Source organism: Lytechinus pictus, chromosome 9 (assembly GCF_037042905.1).
Source record: "Lytechinus pictus isolate F3 Inbred chromosome 9, Lp3.0, whole genome shotgun sequence".
Lineage (NCBI taxonomy): Eukaryota > Metazoa > Echinodermata > Echinoidea > Temnopleuroida > Toxopneustidae > Lytechinus > Lytechinus pictus.
The window spans coordinates 27497905-27519763 of record NC_087253.1 but is presented as its reverse complement, the minus strand read 5'-3'; the positions used below and the strand labels follow the sequence as shown (position 1 = coordinate 27519763).

At 35.8% G+C, this 21859-nt stretch overlaps 1 protein-coding gene across 1 annotated transcript; it reads left to right on the top strand.

Moving 5' to 3' along the window:
* Positions 1-1477: 1477 nt before the first annotated feature.
* Positions 1478-6228, top strand: LOC129268611 (tripartite motif-containing protein 2-like). The gene is made up of 2 exons (XM_064104355.1): positions 1478-1569; positions 2881-6228. Exon 2 carries the CDS (start codon positions 2899-2901, stop codon positions 4804-4806), a length of 1908 nt encoding a protein of 635 aa, XP_063960425.1. The 5' UTR covers positions 1478-1569; positions 2881-2898; the 3' UTR covers positions 4807-6228.
* The last annotated feature ends 15631 nt before the right edge of the window (positions 6229-21859 follow it).

Below are 21859 nucleotides of genomic sequence, written 5' to 3'. Positions count from 1 at the left end.
ATCAGGTTTTGAAGTCAATATACAAAACATATTTCAGCTCGGACATCGAACTTTCATTATTTTGTTTGATTTACAAATTGATTTTTTTTAAGTGCTCTGTAAAATATGTCCATTTTATGGTATGAATATCATTTGAAGCTTTTTGTGCTTTGCGCTCGCATTATGTGATTTGCCAAGTAGACCTACATATTGTCTGTGTTTCCATAAGATAATGACAAACTAATTAAAATCACCCTTTTATGACAGTTTATAAAAAATTCGTGTCGCGATTTGCGCTCTCATTAATTGTTGAAATATCAACTCAATTACTCAATCATTAGGCTTATTACATTAATAAATATGATAATAAAATTTTCAGAAATTCCTTATAACTAAATTGTCCCTTTTTCAAAAAGGAATATCGACAAGATTGTTTGTTTGTTTGTTTGTATGTTTGTATTTATTTCCATATAAAACAAATTATATACATAATAAAATTACAAAAAGAAAAAGAAAAATCGTCAAATGAAATATGGAGGATTGCCCATTTCAGCGGCATTAACATAAAGCCGCTGTTCTTCCATGGGGTCATGGGGTCCAAGATTCATATCGGTCTTAGGACTAGGAAGATAGTCATCATCATCATCACAAAATGTCCTTAGGCCTAGAATGCCCAGGTCCTATAGGCCAAAATAATAATTAAAATATTAGCTCTTGCATTGATTTTTATGATAAAAATGAAATGTATTCAGAATACCCAGATTTGATGGATTCCCTAAAAGCCTTATCAGTATCATTTTAATCATTTTCTGTTATTTTTACCATAACTTTATGTCAAAGTGAATTTCCCCTTTAATGAATTAAGTACAAATTAAGTACAAAATTTGAATATTAGAAGAGCGATGTGACATAAGAGTGTAAGTCCAGGAAAAAAATAAGAAAATACCAACTCAAGTGTTATTAATTTGTTGCAGAAGATCTTAAGTACATGTATGATTTAGAAGTCCAACATTATAATTTTTTATTTTCTTCTCAGAACGTTTCTTATTTAATCTAATGTACATGGAGGGGCTTTTGGATTTTTCGACATGGGGGTTTCAGACTGGATACCTCTGTCATTTTTTTCTCTGCCATTTTTACACCGAGCCCCTTTTTCCTTCCTACCATTTATTTCATTATTTCTTACTTTCCTTCCTACCATTTCTTTCTTTATTTTCTTCTTTCTCTATCTTTTTTTCGTTCTTTTCATTTTTCTCTCTAAACAAGTCAATAATATACTACAAACATTTCGATCATTTTCAATCAGGTAAAAAGAAAACCCGTGAATCAACCGTTACGCTGAATTGAAGTTCATGAATGCACATTTGAAACATGTCAAAGGTTACTGGGAATTCCCAATCACTAACAATAGTTTGATATTGAACTAGAATTCGTAAACAACTGTAAATTTGCACACGATTCAGTACGCACCACCATTGTGAATTGATGTAGACTAAATATCTAATACTGCTACTACTAGACCCCGTATAATATCATTGCTTTGATCAAACTGAGAAACATATCGTTTATAATGGACATAAGCAGTTTGATGTAAGTATATTGAATAATTCATGTATTTTCAAATGATATTCTGTATATATTTTACACATTCAAATGCCATATGTATCAGAAACGTGTCGAATTTGAAATCATACTCTGATTGATATGGCTTGTTTAATGATTGTATCTTTAATATCATTTGATTCCCTTTTTTCTTTAATAATAAGCAATTGTTACCAGTGAGAAATTGTAACATCACCATCTTTGAACAGACAGGATCGAAGCAACTAAATTATATATATATAAATATCGTTGTTTTAGGGGTGATCAGACTTATTGCCTACTCGTCTAATGCCAATTATTCCACTCACCACATGGTCTACCTTAATCTAGTCTAATGCCATTTGGTCCATCAACATCAATTTTTGTAACTGAAGAAAACGTAATATGCCTTTTTAGGATGGAATTTGTTAATCTTTAATAGTAGGTAAATCAAATGATTGTATTCCTCTGTTCTTGACTTTACTATACTATAGGGGATGAGGAATACAGAAAAGATACAAAGTCACTGCTTTTACTACATGTTTATCAAGTATTATCTGTTGATAAGCTGTACTTTTTCTAATGTAAACTAATAATGTGTATGCTGCCTGTTTTTCTTTTCTTATTTGTTTATTCTGTTATATTTTAAATTACTCGTATTAATTACTCGTATAAAATTATGAAAACCCGATAAAAACCTGAGAAAAAAAAACATTTCGTCTAAAAACCATTTGGTTCAATCATCACTACGTCCTATCACCAGTTCGTCTATTACCATTTCGTCTCATAACCAGTTGGTCTAAATGAATATCAATTTCATTTTTATTTATTTTGTCCAATTAACACTAAGTCTAGTTAGACCAGATTTTGGACTTAATTGCTATTAGCCCAACTGGTTATTATATAAACTGGTGAGTGAAAGAAATTACAATTAGACCATGTGGATAGTGGATTAGCTTATGTTAGACCAAATGATAGTAAAGGAGTTTGGTAATTGGATGAAATTGCATTAAGCTAATTGGAAATAAACCTGTACTCTTTTCAAAGCAATATAATTCCTAATACTCTTCTTTTATTTTCATTCCTTTCCTTTCACCTTCCCAATTTATTCTCATCGTACCAAGCTCCTCTTCCCATTCCCCTTTCTCCTCTCCCCCTCATTTTATCATTCCCAATTTCCCCTTCCTCCTCCCCTTTCTTTCCCTATTCTAAAACCCAACGTGATCATTTTATTACTCAGTGATGTAAGTCAAATGACATATTCTATGGTTCTTACGTGTTTATTATTCTTTATCTTGTTTTGTAATAATTATTTTTCAGTCTTCTATAAACCCAACCATGGCTGAAGCATTAAAGACTGTCATCTCCCAGAGTACAGAGTGTCCAGTCTGCCTTTCTACATTCACCGATCCCAAGATCCTGTCTTGTTCTCACACTTTCTGCAAGACTTGCCTAGACAACCTCTTAGAGTGCCAAGATAACTGTCAGATCCGATGCCCTGTCTGCAGAGCTGTGACCCAGGTCCCAAACGAAGATGTCGGCAAACTACAGGTAAATCTTGCTTTGAAGAGTCTGATAGAGGATATGGAGGGCAATCCTCAGATTTGCACAAATTGTAAATCAAATGACAAGCCCCGTGCTGCTGTCTACTGTCATGACTGTGGCAAGTATCTTTGCACCTCTTGTCTTAATAAGCACTCTCAGTGGGAAGACTTTATCGATCATGAAGTCATTGCCATGAGTGAGATCTCATCAGGAAAGGTGTCTGTACGTAGATACCGGAAATGCAGGAAACACGCGAAAGAAGACGAGGATTACTTCTGTTCCACCTGCAGGAGATTCACATGCTTCAGATGCGGAATGATGGAACATAAAGACGAGGGACACCAGGTCGTTGAGGGAGCTGCTTATGAGGACAAACACGTGAAGAACATCGAAGACCTGAAATCAAAGGTTGACAAGCAACAGTCATGCTTTCAGAAGTACATTGATTTCATTAATGAGCAGAGGAAGAGTGTTGACAATGCCAAGAAACAGTGTACAAGTGACATCAACAAAGCATATGATGATGCAGTCCGGCACTTGACAGAGAAGAGAGAAAGCCTGCTAAGAGAAGTCAATGAAACGACTGACGGAGCAGAGAAAGAACTGGAAAGCATGAAGACCACGGCTAAGAAGCACATCAATCAGTTGACAACCATGGCTGAAATGGTAACTAACAAAACAAAGATTCCATTAGATATGGATACTTTGGCTGCACACGACACTCTTTGTGAAGCGTTACGAGAGGTCTTTGATCAAAGGGATCCTGACTACGAGCAGCCGAAGAAATCGGGCATAAAGGGGAAAAGTGTCAAGTTCAAGAGAAATGTTGGAGTGGATGAGCTAGGTCTTGGAAAGGTTGTGCATGTAGTTGAAAGAAACGTCGCCTTACCCACTAATAAAACCTTTAATGAAAAGGACGTTTCTTTGCCTACTTATAATATTGATAATGTAAAGAACGTTGCTTTACCTGCTAAGAGTAGCATGGAGGCCATGGTTAGTACACCAGACGGTAGGATGGCAGTAGGATGTTGTAAAGGTGGCATCTCCATCTTCTCTCCTGATGGTCAGCTTCAGCAGACAGTTTTGAAGGATGTTAAGATTGATGGGGTAGGGTTCCTCTCTGATGGTCGATGTGTTGTGACTGATACTTCAAACAACATCAAACTGTACACACCTGAGTACACACAATTGAATGTAATGTTTAAGACTCTGAGTCGAGATGAAAGTGGGGATACTGATCTCACTGTTGATGGTGATGATCAGATCTATGTGAGCTACTGGGATGCCAATAAGATCCAGGTATTTCCAACAGCAGGTGGGCGAGCAGTCAGGGAGATACCATGCAACGGGTATGAACCTTGGCAAATCACTAGTTACCATGGTTCTATGATCACTAAATCATTGGATGCTATCAGATTGATAGACAAACAGGGTGCTGAACAACATGAATTAAAGAAACCTAGTAGGGACCTTTACGCTGCTGTATCTCAAGGGAATACAATCCTGATAGCCAAGGTGGAGGAGGATGAAGGTTTGGTGAACATTGACGAGTATACAAATGAACTAAGGCACATCCGAAACCTTGTTAATGATTACAAGATTGAGAAGTCGGGGATACATTGGTGTTACCTCCAGCAGTACAGATCAGGAGAGATCGCCTTCTGCACTTCGGATAGACTCTATATATTCCGCTTAAAATAGTAGATGACATGATATCATAATTATTATCGCAGAAGATGGGGGGGGGTGATACCCAATGAGTTGCCATTTTCTGCTAAAGTAAGCTGCTATAATGTAAAAATACATAAAACAATTGTTGGATCATTTCTTTCTCGCTTCTTACCCATAAAAAGCATTTCGCTGCTTACAACTTTTTGTTTTCAACTTTGCATGTACCAACCATCATATTTATCATGTTTATCCTCTGTGTGGGGAAATTCTAGACTATACTTGTATGTTTTCATAAATTGGAAGATATCGTGATTCTATGCTGTGAATCTAGACATTATCATAACGTGTGAATATTAAAATATTATTTTTATGGAGATGGTCTGATCATTACTCTTCTTTTCGGAATGTTAAACACTTAAAAAGAACTTATTTCATTTATGAAAATATCACGAAAAATGCATAAAACAGCATATAGTCAATGATCCCAATTTTATATTCAGCTTTGCACTTATCCAGCATCATCTTTATCATGTGTATCCTATGTGAGGGAATTTCTCGTCGTAAAATATAAGACATAATGTTAAATATACACATTGTAACAGTATCCTGTTTATGTGATTTGTTCAACTGATAACCTATTATGTTTATTCAGTTAGAGGGCGCACTCTTGCTAAGTAATAAAGTTACCTTTTCCTCCTGTAAGAAATCTCTAACTACTCTCTGATGTTCGAGTCAAGTAAAACCACGTAACAACCCAACCACAACTTGAAACACATATTTTATGGGAAACCAAATGTTTCTCTATGTCATATGCATGTATATAATATTTGTCTAGCAATGACTATCGTGGCAACGTGATATTTACCATTGATATTAATAAGTGTTTGCTATACTGTTTATGGTTTTATGCATAAATTGGAATATGTCGTTATTCTATGCTATTATTCTATATAGACATGATTACACTGTGTAAATATATAAATATTATCTTCATGGAAATTGTCTGATCTACGCTCTTTAATATTTTTCGAAGTATTTTAATTTCAAAATGCAATTATATATGATTATTTGAATGTGAAACATATCAAACAAATATTGGCGGCATTTAAGAAAATGGAACGAAAATGCATGAAAATCAACGTCAGAGATTTCATTTTTATTTTGAGCTTTGCTATTATCAAGCATCATCTTTATTATATTTATCCTGTGTGGGGAAATTTCTAGTTCTTGTGTTTTAGACATAATGTTATTAGATATATCATGAGAAATCAAATAATTCTCTATTTATAAACATGTATTTTATTTAACTACGTAGTAATGACCATGGTGGAAGTGTAATATTTACCATTCATTTTAAAGATGGTATGCTATACTATGTATGTATTTACTTGTAATATATATTTTTTATGCATTGATCAGGTAGATAAAAAGTGAGATAATGATCTTTACGGTAAAAACAACGTTCTCATTTATAGAACATGCTTATACCGTGTATTTTTTTTACCTGTATTTGATATAGAACCGATGGAATAACTCGAAAGTGAAATAGAAGAGCTTTACGGAGAATAGCTTATTGTATTTCAGGCAATGGCACGAAATGTATAGTAAAAGCGCAATTGTAATGAGTCAATGGATGTCGATATTTGCCATCCATAGAAGTCTGACGAACTTTTCATTGGTCTATAACTATATTAAATCTATATTTATATATTGTTTTGCATATATTATAACTTTGTAAAAATAAACGAAATCAAATGGAGCGAAATGAAAATTTTTGAGGGGGCAAAATTCCTAAAAAGCTGGGAGCGAGCAAAACAGTGCAAACATCTAATTTTGTGATAGATTTCGACATAATATTCAGACAATGACATGTTCAGCCTTTTAGTTTCATTTACTTTTCTTCTTTTCCCCTTGGTCGTGAAAATCTTGAGGAAAGAACAATACGTGTATAACTCAATCAAATTGTTACATTCTATCTAAGTTTGGAAAATTATTCAATAATATAATTTCAAATTTCTGCTTCGGATTTTGCCTTTTAAAATGATTCAATTCGATAGAAGATCACGTCAGATATGACTTGCTATTACTGTGGAAAAAAATGAAACTGTAATATCATAATTAATTATATTGTCTACATGTAAACTTATTTTAGCAGAAATTCTCTTTCATTAAATAATCATGATTTTGACATTTTTCCTCATTTCGGAATATTAAGTCTATAACGAGGATACCTCATATCTCTTAGTTTCTTCTGCTGAATTTCGCTGCACCACGAATAAATGCATAGACAACCACCGTAATAATCGAGGTCATTTTTCTGGCCTGAGTGCGCCGAGTCTGGCCCGGTCGCGCAGCTAGCTAGTGACGCTGATGATGCGCTGGGGCTTCAGGCGACTCGTCATAGATCTTCTAGCAACTTAGACAATGACGTCTAATTTGCCTGGCCTGATTTGAAGTGTAATGGCTTCAGGGCTGATGTTTATCAACGATGATTGTTCAAGGTTAGATTTCAAATTCTAAATGTCATTTGACTTTTAAGTCTATAAATCTGAAATAAAGGCGCTGTATCCCCGAAATCCGGGTCTAAATTTCAACTCCGAGTCCGAGACCATGGCATGGACGACGAAAAAACCCTTGCATCGGATGCATTGCATTGGCTGCGCGCTGCGCTGCAGCCGCACTACTATGATGATGGGTTCAGCGAAGAGCTCAGAGCAAATAAGGTGGGTATATTCAATCCCGAAATGCTTTGCGAGTGGTAACAAAATCGTCTCGGCGCAAATCACCGAATACAGCCGTCTGGTGAAATCGCTGAAAACAACAATCACCGATTTGGTAATGATTTTAGTTTCCTGAAACTTATATTTGTAAAGTTTTAAATATCAAAGTATGTTTTAATATGTATGTTTATCCCTCAACATATTTTTTAATGTTACCTTTGATATCGTTGTAGTCATATTCTTTCATATTCGTTTCTTGATCGCTACTAATTTGTTGTTGTATTTGATCAGCATTTGATTTCGTTGGTATGAACAATAAAATATGCGCGTACCTCAGCTGCATGCGCGTATCGAGTTGACCTTCCTTAGAGCAACACGCTTGTGTGTTGCTGCCCTCTACGTTCGTTGGGATACGCCCTTCCTTGTCACGGGGCCTTCCTATTGGCTAGAATGGCTCCCACTGGGAACTAACGATGATTTTGATTGGTTTGCTTCCGAAAAGATGGGCGGGAATTTATAGAGATATGACAGGGAAAAGACAATGTTCAGAATACCGATTTGTGACAATCATAGCAGTGTCACATCTCGGAGAGAAATGACAAAATTTATGACCAAAGTTATGACAGTGTTCCAGAATACCACCCCAGGATCCGCGCCTGGCTCCCTGTCACATAATTCTAGCAGGGCCTACTCTGATGAGAAGTTAAGCGAGATTGAAAGCATCAAAAGATTAAAATAGAAATCGCTCGCACTTCGCGCACGCATTGATTCCTTTTTTTTTAAGTGATATTACATTTATTCATGAACACATCATTATAAAACCATTATTCAATTGCTTCTTCTTTATGTGTCTATGAAATAAGATAATTTAACATGCATTTAAGGCACTTATGATTGCCTGGGGAAGGAGGGGCCGCCATTTTTTTCAGAAAAGTACACAGGGGCGCCAAATGAGGTCGAATTCGGGCCCCCCTCCCTACAAAATCCTGGATCCGCGCCTGCATGTAACTATGATTTGCCATCTACAACACCATTCTAGTTGTAATTCTTATTATTTAGCCAACATACCTGTGTCCTTGGGTACCCTATGGCATGCCCAGCTACCAGCGATCAGCTGCCCTCTCATCTAGTCTCCAAGTAGTTCCATCCCCAGCAACAAAGTGCGGTCTTCTTTTAACTGGCCTATGGCCTGTGGACGGGCAGTCAACCTCCTGAATACGAAAAGTCAACCTGCCCGAAACGTCGAGTCTCTCTACTACTCATCATCTCTACTCGCCGACTCAAGCCAGCATCTCCTCATTAGCTCTACTACTCAAGCTGTTCTCAACTCAACAATCTTTCCTGGTTTACAGTCCTTTTCAGGACTACTTTCAAGAAAGAATACTCTACTCTCAAATCTCCACTTTCTCGCCTATCCATTTCTTCTCTTCTTCTATCTACTGTTTATATAACACTTCACATGGTGTCCCGTAAACCATATAAGCGATTGTACATACCACCTTGCAAACCTTCAAACAACATCAGACTTCAGAAAGGCATTCGATCGAATTGATCACACCATAGCGTTACAGAAGTTAATAGCCTATGGAGTAGCTCCTGATCTTGTGCAATGGGTCATGGATTTTCTAACCAACCGGAAGCAGTGAGTTCGCTACAAGGGTTTTGTCTCAGATTGGACTACATTACACGCTGGTGTACCTCAAGGAACATTGTTGGGGCCGATACTCTTCCTTACTGTCATCAACGATGCTTGTGAAGGTGACCATCCATTACACTGGAAGTATGTACATGTAGATGATATGAGTATCATTAACACAAGATTTGCATATGATTCCCCGGAGCTCACTGTGAATGCCTTACGGAAGTTACAAGATTGGTCCCACCTTAACGGAATGACCCTCAACCCATTCAAATGTGAAGCAATGCAAATATGTTTCATGAAGTATCCTCCTGACCCCCCAGTGTTCAGAATTAATGGCCAGTCATTGAAAACTCTGGACACTGTTAAAGTTCTTCGAGTGAGACTTCAAAGTGATCTTAAGTGGCAGTGTCATGTAGACTACATGTTCCAGCGAGCGAATAGGAGAATGTACATGATCAGGATATTGAGGAGCCACGGTCTTTGTGTGGATGATCTGTGTGCAATCTACGTTGGTTATTTGAGACCCCTCCTGGAATATACGTGCCCTGTGTGGAACGGCGGACTCACAAAACAACAGACTGCTTCCCTAGAACGAATTCAGAGGAGAACTGTAAGAATTTTTTTATGTCCCCGCTTCACATCATATGACTCTGCACTAGAATCACTTCACTTAAAAACTCTTGCAGCTCGAAGAAAAGATTTATGTCTTTCCTTTGCACAGAAACTGGAAAAGAATGAAAGACTATCACACCTGATCCCTAAGCCGAAGGGTGTGGGCAGAACCCTAAGAAACAGTAGGGTCATGCAACAATTGAGATGTAGGACTCAAAGACTTCGACAAAGTACCATCCCTTACCTTATCGACTTATTGAATTCTATGTAACTGAAAATTTTCATAATTTTTGTTAAGATTTTGATTACTTTGCCTTTAGATAATTACTTTTCCCACACCGAACTGAGCTTAGATTTTTTTCTCTCTCTGTGGTTTAATTTTTCTTTAATGTTCATAACAACTGCATTAACGCACGTTTGCTAATCGTTCTTATATATCTAATAATGCATGAGTTCTCACAAAGTATTTTTTCATTGTCAAGCCTTCCGTAATTTTAAATACATCTGTTAGCCTTCCTACCCAATTATAGCATTAATTTTCCAGTTACTTTGACCTATAACTACTCACATTGCAACAATATGTAAACTGGTAGACTATGAACGAACATTTTTTTTATGAGTGTGAAAGCGTCAATGTTTCTCTTTGTGCAATACTTAATTTCGTATGATGATAATGTGAATAATAAAAGGATAGTAAAATGATATTAATAGTAATGATAAAAATACAATAATAAAATCTTAGATTAATCATGATAATGAATCATATAATAATTGGATATAGAATGAATGTATTACAATGATGATTGATTTCGCAATAACGTATGTATGTATTATTTACCTTAGGCATGTGATTATTTTTTTCTTCACGTATTTGATTGTGTTTCTAATTCTTGTTTTTCATTATGTTGTAATTTTTATGTATATTTGTGTATTTGCTTTTATGTCTGAAAATCTGTAATTCGGCCTTCGGGCCGCGAATGATTTTTTTGTTCAAATAAACCATTTCTATTTCTATAATATTTTGTATTGCCCATTCACATTATGTGACATGTGCCATCAGTATGTTCCATAATAATCTCAGCGATGATAAACATCCCACTGCACATTACATTACTTAATACGAATTCAGTGTATGGAACAAAACTGGAAATGTGTATACCTGTGTATACAGCACTGTGAAATGACTATGAATTTGATCAATGTTTGTGCAAACAAAACCTGAGCGAAGACCTTCCTTTGCATAAAAGGGGCGGCCGGCTATTGTCATCGCATACAATGCTTCGAGCCAGAGTTATTCTAGTGATTGTGTGATAATGTATAGAAATCTGCACAATGAACCAATAATTTCAACCCATCAAATTTATGGAGCTTTACCATGTGTGAGCCGTGAACACAGACAAATTTCAAACCTACTGCTCAACTTCATTATATAACACTTTATGAAAGCTCATTTTCGAGATATCCTCTATATCATTCCCGACAATTTTAATTGGCAAATTATTGGTGAAGGAGACAATACCTTTTGTATTGCATCATTTTTTTTAAATCCTACTCATCCCCCGCCCCCATTTCACAATTCCTTTCAGCCATAATAAGCATCGAAACTCATTGTTGCCAGCTTAATCAAAGTAATGACTCTCTGCGACTACTAGCTGAAAGCACTATTCGTTCCCTGACTTTGTTAATGATTAAATAGTGTTTGTGAGCAATTTTCGATCTGACATGTACATGAAGTCTTGTAAGTACGCATGAGAACGTGTCCGGTGTGTGCTCACATGCCCCCAATGGAGAGAGTGGCAGGAGCAAAGGCGTCGATCATGCGGGGGGGGGGGGGGGTGCAGGGGGGGGGTGATCGCCCCACCAATGAAAATATTGGGGGGCAAACATATCGTTTTGTCCCCTCTTCCAATAATTCCGCATGTGCAAAAAATAAAATAAGATTGTAATGTTACACAGAAGTCAGCAAGCGAGATTGAGATACACAACTCGTTCTTCATCTAAAATCGTGCTCAAAATGTCCGCTTTTCAGATTAGAATATAAAAAAAATTCAGCTCGCGTTTCGCACTCGCATCATTTCTGTAGCAAAAACCCATACTTTTCATGATTGAATAGGTGAATAGAATGCCCCGTTTTCAGTTCTAAACCTCAAAAGAACTCCCACTTCGATTTGCAATAATCTTTTGTTGGATATATATCTTGTTCTTTATTAAAAACGTCCATTAAACTCATTTTTTTCAGATCAAAATATCAAAATTTTCAGCTCGCGCTTCGCGCTCGCATCTATTTATTTTTTGATACCCATCTTAATCATTGGTACCAAAAATGCTTAGAATATCAAGCTTTCAGGTCAGAATATAAAGAAATTTCAGCTCGCGCTCGCATTAATTTGTTGGTGAGATATGTGTGTGTGTGTGTGTGTATATATATATATATATATATAAACGAAAAAATTACAAGACGATTTGACGTTGCTGAAAGACCACAATTTAATCGAGCTTTCGGCCTTAGGCCTTCTTCATGGGTTCTATAAACAAAAACGAACGAAACATAATCAATACTACAAAGGGAGGAACAGATGGACATATGGACATATAATACTGATATAATAACATATGTAACATAATCAATTGTACAGAGGGAGGGACAGATGGACTTATGGACATATAATACAGGTGTAATAACATATGTAACAATGACGTCGTACGTATACAATATATGCAAATACATACATATACAGAATACATGCACATAAACATCTACATATATATATATATACATACATATGTACATATACACATACATACACATATGATGTACAAACATGACGAATCTAATGTGGGGTAATTTTACCTGGGTCTTTGGGGTCTTTCGGGCTGACTCGGAGGTGTGTAGTGTCGTGCGTTCGGTTTCTGGTGTGTATATATATATGTGTGTGTGTGTGTATATATATATATATATATATATATATATGTGTGTGTGTGTGTGAGTGTGTGTATATATATATATAAGATTATTAAAATTGTGTATATATATATAAAAGATTATTACAATTTTTGAATAAATATAATATAATTTCTGACTTTCAATTTGGATTTCGCCAAAAACATAGTACATCTCATGCCGCTCTCTCATTTATTGACAAAATCACAAAAGCTATTGACAACTTTGAACTACAATAGGTGTTTTTCTGGACCTCTCGAAGGCTTTTGACACTATAAACCATGAAATACTGCTCTACAAACTTGAAAATTACGGAGTTCGCGGGAAGGCCTTGGAGTGGTTCAGAAACTACCTCGTAAATCGTAAACAATTCGTAAGCATAAATGAACAAAATTCGTCTCTACAAAATGTTAACTGGGGTGTTCCCCAAGGAAGCCTCCTAGGCCCTCTTTTATTTATAATCTATATAAATGACATCCAGAACTCCTCTGAAATATTATCTTATGTTCTTTTTGCAGATGATTCAAATGTACTCTACTCTCATTCTAACCCCGATATTTTAATTAATGTAGTGAACACTGAACTGGATAAATTGGTACAATGGATTAGGGCTAACAAATTGTCAATTAATGTACAAAAAACGAAATGCATGCTTTTTAGCAATTCTTTGGAACAATTGCCATTTAATATTAAATTAGACAATATAGACATTGAAGTTGTTACTACAACAAATATTTTAGGTCTCATAATAGACAACAAATTATCTTGGAAAACACACATTGACTTTATATGTCGTACAATTTCAAGCAATATTGGTGTTATCAACAAAGTTAAGTTTTTTCTTCCAACTTCCTCTCTACAAATGCTTTATTCAACATTAATTTTACCATATTTAAATTATGGAGCAATTGTTTGGGGAAATACACACTCAACCTACCTAGATAGAATATTGCTTTTACAAAAGAAGGAATTGCGTGTCATTTTCAACTTGTCCTGGAGATCTCACACAGATGAGTTGTTTTTTAACAATAACATTCTAAAAATAAAAACACTGTACCAATATAACTTAGGTCAATTCATGTATCAGTTAAACAATAATATGTTACCACCCATATTTGATTCTTCATTTAACAAAAACAAAACTCTTCACAAATATCCCACACGTCAATCAGATGAATTTCATTTACCACTACCCCGGACCATCCTTGCAAAATCAATTTTTACTTTTGAAGGCCCTAGACTCTGGGGGACCATTAATAATAACATCAAAGAATCACCAAGCTTTAATTCTTTCAAATATCAGTTCAAAAAATTTCTCCAAGATAACCATTGAATTTAACTCTTCATCACTCAAATTTTTGTATTTGTTTTAATTATTTATTTTAATCGAACATGATTATCATGTCACGTACACTTTTTCCATCTCTTTCGTTTTCCTGTTGATCGACGAGGTCCGTCTGTGAGTGCTGGGGCTGGATTCTGGAGACCTAATCTCTCTTATTTCTTTTTCTATTTTTATTTTAATTTCCCCTATTTCCTTTTAATTTAACTGGTTCATGCTCAAGTTGTAATTTTAATTTTTATATGCTATGTAACTGCAAGATTGTTTATTAGGAGGCTGCACTCTACAAGCTCCGCTTTTTAGCAGCCTCCTCCATTTCCAACCTGATATGTAATATTGAATATAATTTTTGTACAAGGATACTTGAAATATGTTTTGTTATTTATATGTCAAAATGTACAATGGAAACTGTAATTGTTGAAAATGGAAATAAACGAAATGAAATGAAATATATGTGTGGAGGTGCCGTGGCCGAGTGGTCTAAGACGCCTGGCTATACATAGAAAAGTCCGGGGTTCGATCCCCGCCCGCGGCAGCTATGCCCGTGAGCAAGGCATTTAATCTGCAATGCTTTTTACCTGCTTTAAAATAAATGGAAATGCTATATGCATTGTTGGTAACTAGGTGTTAACTTGATTTTTTTTTAAAGTGTATGTGCGTGTGTGAGTGAGTTTGTTTTGTGTGATCCAGCGCCTTTGTAAAGTTGATTCATGATTTTGCCCCCCCAATCTGAAAAATGGATCGACGCCCCTGGGCAAGAGTAGTGCCTCTTTTACTTTTGTGTCGTATTAAACTTTTTTTCTTATTAGTCAATCTAATCGTAGAAATCTTTTTTTTAACTGTCATATATTCATCATTATTTCTAACACTTCAAAGACTTCATTGTCTCATGTTCGCCTTGGTGGGGGGAATCCTGGTCTAGTGGTCATGACGTCCACCCTGCAATCTGAGGATGTGGCACAATTTAAACCATTGCGTGCCCCTTCTCAGCAGAAATTGCTGAGCTGCACCAAACCCAGGTGAGGCTAATAAAGCATGAGAATCTACATGTATTTATTAATACACAGAGCGCATAACAATCGCTCTGCAAAAGCCAGGGTGATTTTGCTACCTTACTACATTTCACTTAGACTCCCCATAAGATAGGCCCAAGTCTTAAGCGGTATATAAGCCAATATAATTATTTCATTAATCTGTTTATTTTAGTTTGTTTTATTGTCGATTCATAATTGTATCATTGTTAATAATATCATCTTGAGGAAAGGACAATACGTGGATAACTCAATCAAATTGTTACATTCTATCTAAGTTTGGAAAGTTATTCAATAATATAATTTCAAATTTCTGCTTCGGATTTTGCCTTTTAAAAACGATTCAATTCGATAGATCACGTCAGATATGACTTGATATTACCGTGGAAAAAAAATGAAACTGTAATATCATAAGTAGTTGTATTTTCTTCAGGTATACTTATTTTAGCAGAAATTCTCTTTCATCAAGAATCATGCACTATATCCAGAATGAAGAGAAAACGTCATTAATTAATTAAACAATTGAGAAGGATAGTATGATCACTATGAATGCATTTGTTTATATTTGCACAAATATGATCGAGAACAGTGATGTGCAAATGTATAAATATAATAACATTTAAGTATTTAAGAACCAAGTTCACACTATACAGCTCTACAATACAATATTTCGAGTTTACAAGTAGAATCAGTTTATCAATAGGTAAATCGAATCAATTATGCTCTTCATTTTCAGGAACTATACAAGATTTGATCATCAATTTGAACATAGTATACATAATAACTTTTAGAAATTTTCTTAAAATGTACGAAACCAAACATTATAATGTAAACGTTGGAAAGTGAATACAGGAAATGCAATTTCAAAATCTGTAAAAGAGTAGTAATATAATAAGAACAGAATATCATAATTAATAATTATTTGCTGTAATTTGGCTGATATTATTACTGTTATTTTTTTTCTACAATACAATATTTCGAGTTTACAAGTAGAATCAGTTTATCAATAGGTATATCGAATCAATTATGCTCTTCATTTTCAGGAACTATACAAGATTTGATCATCAATTTGAACATAGTATACATAATAACTTTTAGAAATTTTCTTAAAATGTACGAAACCAAACATTATAATGTAAACGTTGGAAAGTGAATACAGGAAATGCAATTTCAAAATCTGTAAAAGAGTAGTAATATAATAAGAACAGAATATCATAATTAATAATTATTTGCTGTAATTTGGCTGATATTATTACTGTTATTTTTTTTCTTTTAGCGATTTAATGAAACAAAATACTTTGATGACGGCAAGACAAATTCTTCGTATATAGTTGATAAATCAATAAAAGTTAAAAAAAATAGTAATCTGTTTGTCACTGGTATAATATTGATATGTTCAGAAAAAAAATTATAATAATAAAACATTGCTTATATAGCGCATATAACGATGATAAAATCATGTCTCTATGCGCTTAGAAAGAAGAATAGAAAGAATGGAGAAGAAAGAAAAGCCTGTTCACAGAGGAGCAAATATATAATCAATTAATAGGTACATGTATATCTTATTTTACAAAAAGGAATGTCTTCAAAAGGGACTTATAGGATTCTACATTATTAGTATGTTTAACAATATCAGGTAATTTATTCCAAACTTCAGCAGAGGACATTTTGAATGAACGAGCACCGTAGAATTGAGTGTTAATTTTGGGAACTACAAGGAGAGATTTGTTTTTTTACCTTAATTTTCTTTGGGGTACATACTATTAAATGAGTTCTTTGAGATAGAGAGACGATTGACCTTGTAAGCATTGATAGGTTAGGAGTAATATCTTGTATTCAATACGGGAATAGAAAAAAAAGGGAGAAAGATAGAAGGAAAGAAAGGCATAAATAAAGAAATAAAGGGAAGAAGAAAGGAATGAAGGAAAGAAGGATGGAGATTTTTCAATAGACAAATATGGAAAAGATGAAACGCTTTCTGGAAATTTGGGAATCTATTGAAAATGCCTGTCAAATTACAAAGGACAGACTAGAGGTCATTGTCGAAAGTTGGTGGACCGTGAAAGTAGTCCTACATCGTCTTAAGACTCGGACCAGATGAAATATAACTAATGTGTCATTTGCCTAGTCAGAGTCTAGGACGACACTGTTGATTTGATTCACCAATTTTCAACAAAGACTGTTTTGTTATGAAGAGCTATGGTCAAAAGATTATCTGTGTTATAGAAAGCGGCTGTGAAATAATTGCAAGAATGCCCTAATCAGGTGCGCCAGGGAGAAGTAGGAGGTACATATTATTTGTTTGCTTTTGTTTTCCATCTTTTCTTCTTTTATCATCTCTCTCTCTCTCTCTCTTTAGTATCTGTTTCTTGCTTTTTTCTCACTCATTTGCTCCTGTTCTACTTTACCCCTTTCTGTTTTATTTCTTCCCTCCTATCATCCTTTCCTCTTTAGTCTTTTCTTTGTTTTCTCTTTGTTTGTTACTCCGCTATCTCTATCCACTTACTATCCTTACTACCCTGGCTATTTAACAAAATAAGCCTAATCTAATTTTTAACATCCCTTGGATTACAAAATATAATATTTCTTATATTTGAAAAAAAATAAACAAAAGCGGAAAGACGATATCATCGGCTTCTCTTTGCGCAAGACGACATGTATTAAATTAAAAAACCTGTTTCACCGAAATCAGTGGCGTACCGTGGGTCACCAGCAAAAAATTGGAGTCCTTTAGCTCAGTTGCCATGTATACTGACCTAATAGAGACATGTTAAGGACAGTGCCATTGAACGGATACATGTATCTCATTGGTCAACTAATGCAAGCGCGAAGCGCGAGCTGAAAATGTTTGATATACAGACCTAAAAAGGGACATTATAATCAAATTTTTGTAATCATGATACGTATGACTCGCTAAACAACGCGAGCGTGAAGTGCGAGCAGAAATTTTTGTATTTATTGACCCCACACAGGGAGATTTTAAGGACTATAATTTAAGAATCCATTAAGAGTATACATATCTCACCAGTTATCTAATGCGAGTGCCAAGCGCTTGCTGATTTTGTTAGAAATACATCTAAACACATGAAGTACTTTTTGTAGTCATTGTAATCATGATTATCATACGCATCTCACTAATCAAATGTTGCGGGCGCGAAGCGCGAGCTGAAAATTTAGATAATTCAGACCTCGAGTGGGGCATTCTAGGGCTTGCTTGTAGGAATTCACTAAGAACCGATGTGAAGTACACTACTTCGATATATTCGAAGAAATTTAATTTGAAAATGGAATTATATGGAATAACTCGAACGTGAAATAGAATAGCTTTACGGAGAATAGCTTATTGTATTTCAGGCAATGGCACGTAAAAGTAAAAGCGCAGTTGTAATGAGTCAATGGATGTAGATATTTGCCATCCATAGAAGTCTGACGAACTTTTCATTGGTCAATCACTACATTAAATCTATATTTATACATTGTTTTGCATATATTATAACTTTGTAAAAATAAACGAAATCAAATGGAGCGAAATGAAAATTTTTGAGGGGGCAAAATTCCTAAAAAGCTTGGAGCGAGCAAAACAGTGCAAACGTCTAATTTTGTGATAGATCTCGACATAATATTCAGACAATGATATGTTCAGCATTTTAGTTTCATTTACTTTTCTTCTTTTCCCCTTGGTCGTGAAAATCTTGAGGAAAGAACAATATGTGTATAACTCAATCAAATTGTTACATTCTATCTAAGTTTGGAAAATTATTCAATAATATAATTTCAAATTTCTGCTTCGAATTTTGCCTTTTAAAAAAGATTCAATATGATAGAAGATCACTTCAGATATGACATGCTATTACCGTGGAAAAAAAATGAAACTGTAATATCATAAGTAGTTGTATTTTTTACAGGCATACTTATTTTACCAGAAATTCTCTTTTGAAAAGAAAATAAGTGTACAAATAATTTGCCATTGCTTGCCATTTAATTACATACGAGGCATCAAAACACATAGGCATTATGCCTAAATAACATAAAAGGTAACAGACATCAACACAATCTGAATAATGTCGTGAGACATAACAAAAGATGCATTAGAACTGTGGCGTACTGAAAGATATGGTCACGTGAACACCAGGAGGGTAGTAACTCCTCCCTGGGGATGTTGATCACGTGACCCATCCGCAGGATAGTAGTTCCCAAGGATATTTCCCCTAAATCTTGGTAATCAACATCTTTGGAACATGTACTTTGATATTAATATTGGTGATCTGTCAGGTTTCAAACAATTTGTTTCTGAACACAAACCTTCCACCCATTTTTCCCCCTTTGTATGTTACAGGAATTTGAGGCATACATCAGTTTGTCATGTTTGCAAATAAAGCTGCCCAATATATTGGCGTGGAGTTGCTTATTCCCAGCTCCCCGTATCCAAACATAAATTTACAGGAGTGCCCTATGCATTAATACAAACGGCTTGTAAGAGAACATTCCATATAATTTAACATTATCAAATTCCACCTGATACAATTATCTCAGGATTAAACACATGTAGTAAATTTGGAGGAACTGAACAAAATAGCTTGGAAAAAGCTTAACACAACATTCACAATCGTTTTCATGCATCCTTTAGGAGCGAGATTCTTCCAAGAAAATCAGTATCTTCACAAAAGGTATGTCCAAAAACAGTGTATTTTGTTCTCCTGTCTTAGTAGAAGTCCACGTTTTCTTTATTTTTAAATTATGCATGTCACCACAGGGACAGCCGCGCCTGGCGACTTCTGATTCTGTTTTTTTTTTTCATTTTTATAATTTCACTGGTAATATCCAGTGGTTAGTGGACATTTGGGCTAAGACATATTTGCTTGATTAATCCTAGAATAGATAGGGTTGTAATCACCCTAGGTGCATCCCCACTTATATGGAAAGTGGGGGAATCGGTGGACAAATGTCCTCCGCAATGGGAGGACACGTGGCACTGGGGCACGGAGGAGATAAGGGCAAAAACCAACCGGACTCACTTGGAGGGGTTATGCTGGATAAATTCCCTTATGGCCCACCTGTGTTATGGTAGGTGCGACCGAGACTTGCTCCACCACCGAACTACAGACCACTGTCCTACCCGGGGAATAATTGGATTCACTATATTGCACTTGTGTATTTGCAGATGATCTCTATTCTGAACTATGTTATATATGTACAAAACTACCAATTCTATGACCACATTCGAGGCCTTACAGAGATCCAAATTATGATATCTGACCTTTATTCGAACAAATAAATGCTATCTCTTGCTAGAGTTATGGTTGGTTCTGTGAATGGTAAGTTAGGTTACAGAACAGCCATTTTAAAAATGAAATGGGTACCTCAAGGAATGTCTCGTGAAAGGCCATGTCGGACGTTTCATCCGACCGAATCCTGTTTATCTAATTGTAGTCAAAGTAAATAAGGTTTCTTTTAGCTAAGCTTACTCAAGAGAAGTTGTTAAATTGGACCACATTTGGACCGCACTGTTGATGGGACACACCCCAAAACCTCCAATTCCGAATTTCATCAATCAATAAAAAATGTGACATTTCGGCTAAAGAAACAAATTCAAATTGGATGTTTCTCATTACCGTCCCGACCCATGGCTAATGGGTCCAATTCTCAGAGGATCAGACTAGCCCCAAAAATTATATTAGTGCTTACATGTAACTATGATTTGCCATCTACAACACCATTCTAGTTGTAATTCTTATTATTTAGCCAACATACCTGTGTCCTCGGGTACCCTATGGCATGCCCAGCTACCAGCGATCAGCTACCCTCTCATCTAGTCTCCAAGTAATTCCATCCCCAGCAACAAAGTGCGGTCTTCTTGTAACTGGCCTATGGCCTGTGGACGGGCAGTCAACCTCCTGAAGACGGAAAGTCAACCTGCCCCAAACGTCGAGTCTCTCTACTACTCATCATCTCTACTCGCCGACTCAAGCCAGCATCTCCTCATTAGCTCTACTACTCAAGCTGTTCTCAACTCAACAATCTTTCCTGGTTTACAGTCCTTTTCGGGACTACTTTCAAAAATGAATACTCTACTCTCAAATCTCCCTTTTCTCGCCTATCCATTTCTTCTCTTCTTCTATCCACTGTTTATATAACACTTCACATGGTGTCCCGTAAACCACATAAGCGATTGTACATACCACCATGCAAACCTTCAAACAACATCAGACTTCAGAAAGGCATTCGATCGAATTGATCACACCATAGCGTTACAGAAGTTAATAGCCTACGGAGTAGCTCCTGATCTTGTGCAATGGGTCATGGATTTTCTAACCAACCGGAAGCAGTGTGTTCGCTACAAGGGTTTTGTCTCAGATTGGACTACCCTACACACTGGTGTACCTCAAGGAACATTGTTGGGGCCGATACTCTTCCTTACTGTCATCAACGATGCTTGTGAAGGTGACCATCCATTACACTGGAAGTATGTAGATGATATGAGTATCATTAACACAAGGTTTGCATATGATTCCCCGGAGCTCACTGTGAATGCCTTACGGAAGTTACAAGATTGGTCCCACCTTAACGGAATGACCCTCAACCCATTCAAATGTGAAGCAATGCAAATATGTTTCATGAAGTATCCTCCTGACCCCCCCCCCCCCGTGTTCAGAATTAATGGCCAGTCATTGAAAACTCTGGACACTGTTAAAGTTCTTGGAGTGAGACTTCAAAGTGATCTTAAGTGGCAGTGTCATGTAGACTACATGCTCCAGTGATCGAATGGGAGAATGTACAAGATCAGGATATTGAGGA